General features: G+C 43.1%; 1 protein-coding gene across 1 annotated transcript; it reads right to left on the bottom strand.

Annotated features, from left to right (window-relative positions):
- On the bottom strand, window positions 1-12,398 carry LOC101782294 (separase). The gene is made up of 27 exons (XM_022826158.1): window positions 11,710-12,398; window positions 11,439-11,622; window positions 11,227-11,331; window positions 10,666-10,800; window positions 10,449-10,567; window positions 10,113-10,235; window positions 9,850-9,964; window positions 9,074-9,370; window positions 8,538-8,762; window positions 8,348-8,458; window positions 8,087-8,231; window positions 7,617-7,738; window positions 7,433-7,522; window positions 7,038-7,286; window positions 6,817-6,940; window positions 6,183-6,740; window positions 5,875-5,976; window positions 5,733-5,799; window positions 5,538-5,640; window positions 5,158-5,229; window positions 5,019-5,074; window positions 4,678-4,937; window positions 4,345-4,591; window positions 3,833-4,223; window positions 3,119-3,358; window positions 2,010-2,097; window positions 1-751 (listed from the first exon to the last, which is right to left on the bottom strand). Exons 1-27 carry the CDS (start codon window positions 12,396-12,398, stop codon window positions 285-287), a joined length of 5,484 nt encoding a protein of 1,827 aa, XP_022681893.1. The 3' UTR covers window positions 1-284.
- Between the last annotated feature and the right edge of the window lie 1,127 nt (window positions 12,399-13,525).

The raw sequence follows: 13,525 nt of genomic DNA, 5'->3' as shown, positions 1-13,525 counted from the left end.
CTCTACGTTCCACACTGGACCGAACATTGGCACGCACCCGAGGTGCGCCACAGTCTCTAGTGTTGACAATGCGACAGAGTCTCTAGTGTTGATAATCCAGCCTAGTACACAAAATTAAAAAAAAATCATGTCAAAAACTTAGAAGACAAAAATATTGCCCTTCCTAAATGAAGTGTGGAAGAATCAGCGAGAAATTGTCCTTCCTAGATATGTATGCCACCATGTTTATAATGCGACACTTTGGAGATCATGACATCTCCTGCTAGAGAACTAGCCACGCATTACTACCTTCTGATGATAGTAGGCACACCATAACAAACAGGAGATGCGCCAATCAGATGTGGAAGCCTGCAAGCACTCCTCGCTTTACTTAGATTTGAAGCTACTCGCCTCTGCCTGCAGCTGCACCGCTTGGTATCAACATTTCTCCTGTCATTTCCCTCAACACCAATATTTATGGATTCAAACTCTTGTGTCAGTTGGGAACATTGCAAGCAATTGCTGTCATCTGCAGAATCTTCTCGCAGCCATGAATGGAGCAAAGCTTTACTAAACCGATCAATATCCTTATCTGAAACATCCCAGAGATTTGCAACTACAGCAGGTGAACCACCGGACAAATAGGACAGCGGGGCCCCATGAGGTGCATAACTCCCTTTGCAATGCAGTGCTCCGCTGCTGCACCCCATAAGAACAGCAGATGCACAGTTATTTAGCTTCTCAATTTCCTTCAAGTTAATGTACTTAGCTCCTGCATCGTTTTTCCAAATTAGTTAGATAGATTCAACCGAGGAACAAATGATTGTTGTTCTTAGCAATCATATAACAGGTACCGAACAATAGCCACCAAAAAAGGAAGAGATATGAACAATAGTCAACCATGCTAGTTCACAATTGTTAACAGTAATATCATCAACTTTCTGGTTCCAGCACCACAACCCAAGTAGTCCCCACTGATGTCTACTATGCCACTGTGCTAATACGTCTGAGAAGTCATATTGCCTAAACTCACACCATTTAGTGTAGTTCACAATAACAAAGATTTAGATAAAAGCAAGCTGATTGTATTTAAAAAGAACTACACTGGTTGTTATGCCAATACTACATAGTTTTTCTTATCATTTATAATATTTATTAAAGCACTACAAAGGCACCTTATGTGAAGGGAAATTAGCGCAAAATTGACCAGGACAGTGAGCACTGAAACCTTCAGCCAAAACACAGGCATCAAGATAGAGTTAAGCCAGCAGATGATTAGGGTCTTCTCCATAACAGGAATGCCGGTTGGGAGTCATTGATTTCTAGTGATTCTTCACCTGGATTACTAAAAATCATCAGGGTCAGCTCATGCATCCTTTGACCCAACAAACAGCAATAGCTCCACCCTTGGCATGCATGCGAAGCAGCACATGCCCCTGCTTCGGGGCGACATCGGAAACAGACTGGCTGGTAACTGGAGTGCCGGCAAGGAGAAAGGGCCTTCCTTGCTTCATTGGAACCGAAGGTTGAGTTGGGAGAGGAAGCCATGGCGGAGCTTAGTCCGCTCAATGCCCATCTGGGCACAAACCTATGATAAATAGAATACTACTTGTTTAGGGTCCCTTTGCCCATCGCCGCCAGCCAGCTCGCAAGAGACAGGGGTAGGGGGCCCGATCTCGATATGCTCAGGAGCTGGATACGGGCGCTGGGGGAGAAGCGTTCTGCCAGTCCGACAGGTTTCTCCTTCCTTGTTGTATAGCAGAAGTAGAGCACTGTACTGCCAGCTCTTGGCCACTATAAAAAGAGACCTATAGAGTAATTTTGCTTGGGTTACCACACAGTTAAAAGGAACTTAGTTGCCGTGCATCAGGTTCACAGTACGGATGGGTTTAATAATTATAAACTAATTAGTATGAACCATCAGATACGACTACAGTAGGCTAAAGATACAGAACTTCAAATAATTGGGACACTGATAAAAACATCCAACAAAAATGGACGGGAAAAAAACGTTAATCTTCTGGGCGTACCACTTCCATGTCCAAAGTACAGGAAAAGATCATAATTTGCCAAAGCCATGACCAGCTCTTCACTGGTTGGATTATGCCCAGCGTTTCCCTGCACATCATAATTGCATTATTCAGTTTCATTATGGTGCAATATGAATACTTTTAACATTCCAATAATGGATTGCAAGCTAGACAATCATAGTGGTTCATCACTCAATTGCCCATGACAAGAGCCTGCGGCTTTTGCAGTAGTTGCCACATCTACATGCAATATTTTCTTCCAATCTTTATGTGTTTTCATTAAAGTTGGTACTCCTGTTCTACAGTACTTGTCCATAGCACACCATGCGCACGAGCCAAGGAAATACAAGTTTTAAGGAAAAAAATCAATGTATTCTACACCGCAATAACTACACTATTGAATCTTGATATCCTCAATGGAAAAGTATTGTAGAACGTTTTCTCCCGAGGCCATGGACAAGTATTGCGGAATGGAGGTAGTACCTTCCAACACCCTAGAGAAAACTCTGTATATACCATTGAATATCATTCTAGCATGATTTTCTGTAATAATTAAGTGCTTATCATTACTCTCATGATATTAATTTGCAAAATTATGATCCATATGCCATCACCTTCAGCCCTCCATATACACCCAGCCATCTAGTCCAGTTCGCATAACAATTTTTTCAAGGGAATATCTGGAAAGCCCATAACTTCAGAAGGAGGATGGTAAACCGTGACCTTTCACTACGTCAACGATGGCATGGAAGGAAAAAAAACTAGATTGTGCAAACCAAAGTTGTTCAGTGGCATATAATATATTTTCCCAAACAATAATTCCATTCAGATGCGGTGACAAATTGACAAGAAGACTGATCTGGAAGTGATGCCTAAAGCTACCAGTGAAATGAACCACATTTTCAGTATAACATTATTTCTAGAATGTAAAAGAAAGAGCAAAACAAACCACTTATGTATGCCATGCACATATATACTTATGCAATCCATGCACTACATTACAATGTTCCATTAGAATATTCAATGAACCAGTTTTGATCAGTGAGAAAAATGATGTTCAAACAAAGGAGCTGATTTCTTATATCTACAAGGTCTGAAAACTCATTTACCTTCCACTTGTAGTTTCTGAAAAACTGCTCAAATTCTTTTTGTGTGCTGCTCAGGTCACCATTAGGATTCAACAGATAAAATGTGTTGAAAGGGTCAATAGCTGGGAAACGAGGGGCCACAACATTGCCATCTTTGTAATGATTATTGCATCGAGTCAGTGCTAAAAAGATGTTTCCCATTGAAGGCATGCGATAAATTTCTTGATTCCTTAGTACTGGCAGGTTCTCCCAAGGAAGCATCTGCGGTTGACAATTAAGGCTGGAGAGGTCGGTAAAGATATATGAAGGGAATTATGCTTTGCATTACAAGACAAACAGCACAATAAAGCCTGGATTACAAAATATCTTCTCTTTTAGGATGTAGTAAAGGATGCAATGACTTGAAGGATTTCCAAATACAGAGCTGTTGCCAAGCAGCATAAATGCTAAGAAGACTAGGAAATTTACAGGCGCATGATGTAGCTACTAAGACTTCTACTTTTCTCCCAGCATTTTGTTATTTATCACAAAAAGAAATCGAATTTAACCAGCGCTAGATACAAATGATAGGTAACAGCATCCACAAATTCACCCCTATGCTATCAGAATTTAAGGAATCAAGCAAAAAAATCAAGAGTTGCAGTGAAAGAGTGAAGACAAGGAGCACCCCCCCAAAAAAATATCAATTAAAATCACAAGAGAAACAGCTACCGGTAAAGCCATCTTGTTGCTTACCTGCACATTGATATCCAGAATTAAAATCACTGGACCTCTATCAGCTGACTCCAGCAGTCCATCCACTGTATTTTCAATTAAACACTTGAGTGTCTCTAGAGCTTTAGTATCAATCTGCCAAGAAGAAAAGGACCTAAGTCTATCTTTTTCACAACACTGTCCCCTTCCAACGTAACCTTTATACAAAATGAGTTGATAAAGACATTCGTGCACTTCATCTACTGACACAGCACCACCAAGGATAGCCTTGATGAGCTCTGGATTGACTTCCAATTTGAATTCTTCGAGACAAGTGACAATACTTGACGAGGCTGCCTCAATGTGTTCATTAGAAGGTTGGTGGCCCAAGAGAAGGCATTTCCAGGGCCCCAACCATAATTCTTCCATATCTCTGTTCAAATAACGAAAATGGAATCAGAACAAAGAAAATTAAGGCTCAATCCTATCCTGAGACAATAATATTCCGACTACGGAATCAATTCACAGTTATACACTAACATATAGGATCTTACTTCAGTAGTTTATCAAGGTAGTTGTTGAGCTTCATTCTATGTGCCCACCACCTAACACAGTTTGCTTGTCCATCATTTATAGTGAGAGTTGCACTAGAGAGGGACATAAAATTCTCCTCAAGTATACTTCTAAAGGTTGGGGCCACATGGTCTGTAATAGCATAGCCCCAAGGGCACTGCCACTTCTTATCTGAAACACTCATTCGATTGCCCAAATCTTTGATAGAAGAGCCTTCAGACTGCATTTCTGTAGAGCAACAACATGCATATAAAAGCACGAAAGATAAGATTTATTTACATGATGTATATTGTCACAATATAAAATCTACACACCTTCTAAAATAGCGCCCACAGGCAGAAGCATTGCCGTAGGTTTATTTGTTGAATGAAACCTTGAAATCAACATCCAAGCAGGAAAAAAGGAAGGAGCAACATTTTCCCCAAGAATATCCACATAATCATCTTCAAGAAGATTTTCCCCAAAAACATCAACATAATCATCTCCAAGCATGCTAATACACACGGTTGGTACATCCGGAAGTTTATGGAAGAAGTCACTTACATGTTTCTCAATATGTTCTATGCCTGCTAACCTGGTATAGAAAATTAAACTCACTATACGCCCACAAATACAATAAAAATCAAGAGTTCAGCTGCTATATAAATTTTTTAACCTCGGAAATTTTGAAACACACTCATCCGTCTCATCTCCGGAATCTGCAAGGGGCCCCTGAAAATTTGCAAGGAAAACAATTAAATAAGATTGGAAATAAGGATATTTTTATCTGGCTGTTAACTTGATATGGTGCCAACCTTCCTAACCATTTCTCTGAGTAATACTTGTAAGGAAGCAAGGTCATGGCAACTGAGACTTCCAATAGAAATCTGATGAAAGTATGCAACCCAACCATCCACAGATAGAGTAGATTTTTGGAACCATAAAGGCAACTGGATTGAGGAATTTAATTTTGATAGTAAGAATACACATGCAAGTAACCTGCAAACCTGCAACAGGAAAATGTGGATCTCAACACAAGAGTCACCAGCACTAAGCAGGTGGATAACTGAAGACTGAAAAAATGGTAGACTGACTATCAGCAGCTCAGGAAAAAATAATAGAATAAATACATAAACACTAGGCATTCACAGCTGTTCCATAATACAAGATTGCAAGATTAAAGGATACTATATACCTTCTGAAAAAGTGACGGGCTTTCTCTGGATAGAACAAAAGCTTTCAACAACCAGGGAACGACACAAGACATTCCTACACTAGAGAAGGTGCAGCAGACATCCCTGCAGACAGTCACATAATGAAGACGATTTAGAAAGTGTTTTGAACTGCAACAACAAGAATGTCACACATAAAAGGAAGTTGATGGAATAACCTTGATTGTTCAGGAAGGAATCCTTTTAGCACAAAAAGGCTCATACTATGTAGTATTTCTGCACGCTCTAAAGAGAGATAATCACCTATATTCCCTTCCACCATTAGTGCAATTAGATGAGGCCCATAAGTTCTATAACAACCCTGTGGAAGTGATCTGAAGTACAACAGTGATATGCACTGCCAATAAATGTTATAAATTTCATGAGCTCCATATTCTCCATTATGAGCTCCCATGGCTCTAGCTGCAGAAGGCAAAACCAGGAACTGAGCAACTATATGAATGAAAAAGTTAAAAAAAATTCCAAGTCTGTGATTTATACTTCGAATTCATGCAAGTTTTTCGTGAATGTGATTCCTGCAAGTTGTTAGCCTTCATAGCTAATGACAATCCCACAATTGCAGACCTCAATCTTCAAGAACATAAAAAAAAATAGTTCAAAATAAGTACCTTTTTTTAACAGAAGTGGCAAAAGGTAGCGTTGGAGAACGCAGTTAAATCTGAACTGCAAAATATTCTGAATGGAACCGGAATTGAGTGATTTAACCAAAAGACAGTTCCAACATCCAAACATATCACATATGTCATCTTTTCTGCAATCAGAACCATTAAGATAGCAGTTTGATTTTCCTTTGCAACTAATGCATGTAGGTAACACGTCATCCTTTGCAACTAACGGTTCTTTACCATGCTTACAAGCTTCACACCAGGTTTGGCCAATATAATCTTTGTTGCACAGAACACCACCAGGTTTATGGCCATCATAGGTTCCAGCAAGAAATTCAGTGCTGTTCAATTTGTCCATTGCAGCCTTGTACCTGACTAAAGCACCAGAAAAATTCCCTGTAGAATGTTTCTTATCACCATCTTTCATGTCAAGTGATATCTTCAGAGTCAATCTACACAGCTTGCATGAAATGAATGAATCATTTTCTGCAAGAAAATCTCTGGCATATTTAAGCTCACTCTCAGCTTCATCCCATAGCTGCCGCTTACGGTACAGTTGACCTAAAAAAATCCAGGTAATGTGAGACTAAATGGACAACACAGAAAATAGGTAAGCCAATGAAATGTGATATCATACCTAGCAATGATGTAAAAGCAATATGGAAAACTGGTAACTTATGGAAATGTGATATCTCTTTTCCTGTCCGTACAAGAACTTCTGCTTCAGCATCATTACCAGACAATTCATGCATCAAAGCAACCTGAATACATCAGGTAGTGAGAACCATACATAAGGAAATTGTTGCGCTAGTGCAAGAATGCCAGATCTCTATACAACTCCGGTAGGTTGGGCTATACCTGTAAAATGCTTTCAAGATAGCATCTAAGTATATTCCACGGAGTAAGGAAAGAATCTTTCATGCTGGTTGATCTGGTGGAATCAGGCCAAATTTCAGTTACTGTTGATCCACATGCTTCGAGACACACAAAGCCTTGCTCACCGCAACACTGGCTTGCCCCGCTTCCAATCCTACCCAGATTTAGTTTGAATTCCTTTTTAAGGAGCTTTTTGCGCAGATTGAGGGCTTCTTTTCCATATGAAAAGGCCTGTAAAAACAAAAAAACATTGATCATTCCACTACATGCGAGCTAAATTATTAACAACCTGCACAACCTACAATTAATTCATGACCACTAAGTATTCTGCACTGATGCTTCGCATGGCAAAATATAGAAGGCCAAATTGTTATTACCTGAGAAAGATGGCCTCCTGATAAAAGCTTTTCTGACAAATCATAGTACAGACAGCCAGCTATGAAGATTGGCTGGCCACTTGAAGCAACCTGGAAAATGAAAAATAGAATTAAAATTCATAATTGAAAACATAAATAAGAGACCATGGTTACTAATTTAGTGCATTGCAACTAACAAACTTACTTCAGAAACCAGAGATGATGCAACTTTATCGACCTCATCAACACTCAAATTAAAACTGAACTTCTTTCCATTTGAATGTTTGTATGATTGAGAAAGGACCAAGTCAGTAGGAAACATCCTTTGAAGGAACATTGAGAGAGAAGGATGGTCTCCTTTGAAGCAGTTCCTCCAAAATTCAGTACGATGGCAGTCAATACCAAAATGAAGTGTGAGATTAGAAATAATTTCCTGGTCCATAGGAAGATGACAGCAAGCATGACTAAGGCGCCCACTGGTGAACAAGAAGGAAAATATATTTTCAACGGGTAAGCTTTCTTGCTTACATATCACTATCGTTTGCTTGCAAAAGCCAAGTTGAAGCTCAAAACAGCCCTGAGATGGTAGAGTAAATATGCATAATTATGTTGCTAAAGGAAAGTAATTGCATCTCACTCAACCTGATAAGTCGAAAATATATGATGGAATTACCTTAATTGCCAACAAATCAATCAGAGAACAAAGAAGTGGTACAATAGTTCTGGATTCCTGTTGAGAGATCATACCAGGAGAAGAACGAACAAAAGATTCCACCTCTGACCACAAGTCAAGTGCACTCCTAGCACTACCAAGCACCACCTATTCACAATAACAACCATAATAATAAAAAAAGGCATAACACATATGTTGCGACATTTTTATAAAAAAAAAGGCTTATATACTTGGTAAACACAGCTAGGATTTTCAGTGGTTACCTCGTCATCAAGATTGCCTTCCTGAGCACAGTGTGCATGCAAGCAATGTGCAGTAGCCAATTGATTGATCACAGTTGGATTTCTTTGAGATAAATCCAGTGCAGTATTTTTCTAATTTAGTGAACAAACATTAATCTTAAATACTCTTTTCTGTATAAATTATAAAATGCATAAGAGGATTCAAACTCACCAGTAGTAAAGATATGGCTTCTGATAAAGACTCAAGGCAACTGCTTATGTTTTGCATACCAGATGAACGAAGTACACCTGCCTTTCTAACAAGAACCCTTGATCTCTCCAAAAAGTATTCTTCTGGACTGTACATTTCATCCAAGAGAATATCTATGATCCTTGTTTGCATTTGAGCACAGAATATTGTGCCTCGAGGTTCTGTTGATCCAAATGCTAACTCCTCCTGAAAAGAACAATGTTGCCAAAGCATTCAGCCTCAAAACATAACAGTTAAGATACACCACAGTCCAGTGAAGTAAAATATGGTACCTGCTCTACAATTAAGCCTAACAACTTCATTGGCAAGGGAGAGGGGTAGGCCAAAAGGAGGTCAAAGAGAAGTGGAGCACGAGCCATGTCTTTTTTTCGTGAACGAGCATGAGCCACGTCTTGATCATCCATAAAATCTTTGCATGTAATCTATAGTTTCAAAAACAAAATATATGAAATAACATCAACGAAGTGTTGCAAATAGTAATTTTTTTAGTTTAGTACCTTAACCCACAATTTGATCAGTATCAAAGAACTATTCAAATACTCAGACATGTCACCATCAACCAACAGCAACAGGCTCTTCACAACAATCTCACGTGTAACTTTTGCGCCACATCTATGAAGAACATCGACCATCTTCGCAATCCTCGTAAAAGCATCCACAATGATATCTTTCAATGTATCCTTCGGTAGAACCTCAGAGATTCCATTCCCTTCTCCCATTTCTGATAGTCTACAGTAAGATCGTCTGACGTGCACCCATACTGTTTGGCAGCAAAGCTCTAATACCTTTGGTGCCTGCAGCAGTAACAATGGTATTCAACCTAGAGTAATAGCATATAAAAAAGAATAGATCATCAACTCAGAAACGTACCTCATCAAATTGTCTAATGTTATAAAGCGTCACGCCTATGTTGCCAAGTATAGAGATCAAAATTTTGATATCCTCAAACATTAAACATGAGCTTGAAATGGCACGACTGGTGGAGGACAGACTCTTCTGGATTATTATGAAAATAAAAGGCATTAATAGGTAATAAGGATGACCATATAAAGTTAATAGCAGAAAGTAGTTTAACAGCCATTTTCCACAAATAGCATCCATATAGGACTATACTCAAGCAATTTTACTCATCGCTATATCTAAATGTAATAAAGAGAGTTCGGCTGAAACCAGCGTTTTTGTTACTAGACAAGCCGCAAAGGCAATATTTTATAGACTGTCAGTCTAAATTGATCAGGCTCAAACATAAATATAAAAAAGGCAACTATGCTACCTCGACAGCTTTGCTAGTAGCAAAGGAAATTTTAATTGCTGAAACAAGGGCATTCAGTAAGGTTCCACGATGTTCATGTAGTCTCTCCTTGTCTCCTGATGACATTTTTGCACAGCTGTTACAGCACAAAGAACAGCGTATGAAATAATGGATAATTGTTTGTTCCAACAATAATATGTCAGTAAGAAATAAGCATTATTCCCTAACTTTCTCACATGCATGCACTTATAATAGTGCCAATACTTCTGGCCCTAGGAACCTACCTATGAGCCATGAGGCTGGAATCAATGAACTGGTGCAGTGCTGTTAAGACATAGGTTAAGTTTCCAGAATAACATATTGCTTTTCCTTCAGAGAAGTTCTTCCAAACTGCGTTTGTATGTTGCAACAGAACCTTGCAAACAAACTCCAAAGAATCCAAATATGCCATGAGAGATATATTATCACGTGACTGAGAATCGTTGTGCTTCTTTTTCGAATGACCCTGGTGCGCCAATGAACTTTCCTTCCCAAAGCCATCTAGTGGAATGGATCCGCCATTGATAATGTAAAAAAACTGTGCCAGAGTGCAAAGTGCTTCGTTTAAAGCTTCTAGGTACTTTTTGTCGTTGAGAAAATGTTCAGATATACAAAGGTGCACATCACTTTCCATTTGCTGGGCACTGAAGTATAATCCAGTGGCATAAAGAAGAAGCACTGAGGCAATAGGAGAAGAAACCTAAACATTCGAAAAAATTGTGTTAAATGAAACAACTGTGGTGCTATTATCGTATTCTTAATGAGAATTCAATGCCTATAAGACAATGCAGCATGTACCTCAGAGAAATAACTGCCTGCTTTAAAGAGTAGTACTGAAGCGCCAGCACGTCTATCCCTATTTACAGAAAGAAAGCACCGAGAAACATATGCCACAAACACCAGAAAATCATTTGCAGCTTTTGGTAAGTCAGCCTGAAAAAAAGTCAGCATGATGTTACGACAAAGCATAGGGGAAGCTGCCCACCCTATGGCGTGGTGCACCTCAGTCATCAGACAGCATCGGAGGGCTGAGATTGAGCCACATCCATGTCACCTCAATCTCATACCTCCGGTGCTGATCTGATGGCTGTCGCTATGGCTGAGGGTGCAAAAGATATACTTTGTGACCATAGTGTCAGCTGCCCAGCCTGCACTCACAGCGGGTCGGCACCAGAGGCTAAACAAAGTGTTACATTGGAAACCGCATGGATATCCTAATAATGGACTTATATTTTCCACCAGAGTAAGTTGGCTAAAACCCATCCAGGAATACTCTTTCAAGGTATCAGTAAACTACATAGTAAGAAGTTACAAAAGATTTTAAGTTGCAGAAATGCAAATGAAGTATTTGATTTTTACCTTTAAACATACAACAGAATCAGTGGTACATTTCAACAGATCAAGTAAAAGCCTTGTGCTCCCTTCCCAACTCAAATCTAGAGAAGAGCAAATCTTGCGAGCAACCTGCCACCAGGAAAAACATTTGTCGCAATTAAGAATTAACCAGATAGTAATTACTCCACTTTGGTTTTTTAATAGCAAAAGGAAATCGATTGCATCATGACACATACCACCAGCAAACGGTCAATCGTCTGCACCTTCACACATTCTTCTAACGTAGCAACACAGAATCTATGCACCAGATCATCATCAGCACCGAAAACTGAAGGCTCGGCAGCAAGGAAAAAGGCGCACCGACTCATTGCATTCAAAAGCAGGGTGAGATACTTCCTGCTGACGTTTTCAGGCAGAATCCTGCACAGAAACATAAACTCCTCATAAGGCATAAGCCTGCCCAGTATTTTGTTTACTGAATTCCGAATGCAAAGTTGGCAATCTCACGGAAGCCATGGCTGGAGCTGCTCGACGAGGCTGAGAACCCGTTCGTAAGTGGCGGCTTCCTTCACCTTCCCCTTGCTGGCACAATTAGCGAGGCAGACGGTGAGCTCCACCGCGAGGGTTGCGACATCAGGATCCGTGGCAGCCTCCCCAGCGACGCCAGCAGGGTCCGGAAGAAGGATAATGGAGGCAGCACTTGCAGCGCCGCCGCGTCGTGATCGTGACTTGGTGCTCGCTGCGGGTGGGGAGAGCGCGGAGCGGAGGGCGTCGAGGGCGGCGACCGCCTCCTCCTCGGCGCGCCAGAGGCAGCCGCGCGACTCGAGGCAGCAAACGAAGCGGCCGCGCTGGAGCAGCACGGAGTAGGGCTTCCCCGCGAGGCAGGGCGAAATGGCCTCGAGGCAGTCCAGGAGGAGGGCGTAGATCTCGAAGAGCTCGTCGGCGCACCGGACGGAGCCACCCGCGTCGCCCGAGCTCGCGCGGACGAGAGGCGGGAGGAGCAGGAGCGCGCGGCCGAGGAACGGGAGGAAGCGCTTGGCGAGGGGGCGGAGGGCGATCGCGCCTCCCGGGCTAGGGTTTGAGGTGGGCAGATGGGCGGTGAAGGGCCGGAGGTAGGCGGCGAAGCGGGAGTGGAGGCCGGCGTGGGAGGATGGGGACGAGAGGGCGGCGAGGAGGTCGGCGGCGGCGGCCGCCATTGCCGTTTAATTGCCAATCAGCCGAGGAGCGCGCGAGTGGGGGGAAATTTTGGGCCTGATTGGTTACCGGATGAGCCCAGCCTGGCTCGGACTCGGACGACGACAGATGGCTTCCGCAAAAAAAGAAAATCTATCCAACTTCCACCGTAAAATTCGTACTAGCAATCGCCTCGGATGCAACCTACCTCCTCTACCCTATCCACCTCACCCTACACCCGCGCGCGCCCCGGGCTTGCCAGCCGCCACCGCGGCATGCCCGTGCTCGCCGCCAGCCATCCAGACGCTCCACGCCGCCCACCCTGCCCGCTGAAGCCCCGCGACCGCAGGCACGCTGGGCAAATTGCCCGTTGCCATCTTTATCTGGGGCTGAGCTCGCGAAACAGGGAGTCGAGGTGGAAAGACTCTGGCGAGGACGAGCGCGAGCGCTGGAAAGCTGGTTGAGCGGAGCTGGAGGAAGTGAGCATGTTGAGGGGGTCGAAAGCGGTGGTGAAAGGTGGGAGCTGCAGCGGCGTGGGCGGTGGGGTAGCGGCGCGGGCGGTGTAGGGGATGGGTCGGATGGGGATGCGGGTGGCGGCTGTGTTCGGCTGGCTTCTCTGGCTGCTGCAGCAGTCAGGAAGGGTAGAAGCCGTGCGCGACGCAGCGGCAGGACGCAGCGGCGGCAGCGCACCGGATCACGGCAGTGGTTGACGCGTTGGTCACTGGCCAGGCACCGGAAGCAGCCGGCAGTGGAGGTGATAGGGGAGAGGGGGGGCGGGGGGGGGGGGGGGGGGGGGGATGGGGGGTAAACGCCCCTGGCAGGGGGGGGTTTTGCAGGGGGGCGTTGGTGGGGAGTGAATGCGGACGCGACGTGACCATCAGGAGATGATGCAGGCAGGAGCTCGCCGTCCTCGCTTGGACACCTGGCAGCTTCCGCTTGGGGGGGCAGGTTGGGCGAGTGGGGCGCAGCACATCCCGAATCCGGAAGGATCTGCCCAGCAGTGGCAGCAGCACTTGCCAGGCTGGGAAAGTGAGGAATTTCTTTCTGGTCTTGAGCCGCACGCCTCTTGGCAGTTGGCAGGTTGGTGCGCATTGACTGCGGTCTCTTCCGGCTCCGGCAGGATGGTCGCGGCGAACTGACATGCTTTTTC

Source organism: Setaria italica, chromosome IV, assembly GCF_000263155.2.
Source record: "Setaria italica strain Yugu1 chromosome IV, Setaria_italica_v2.0, whole genome shotgun sequence".
Taxonomy (NCBI): domain Eukaryota; kingdom Viridiplantae; phylum Streptophyta; class Magnoliopsida; order Poales; family Poaceae; genus Setaria; species Setaria italica.
Note: the sequence above shows the minus strand (reverse complement) of the source record. Positions and strands in the feature narration are given on the sequence as shown.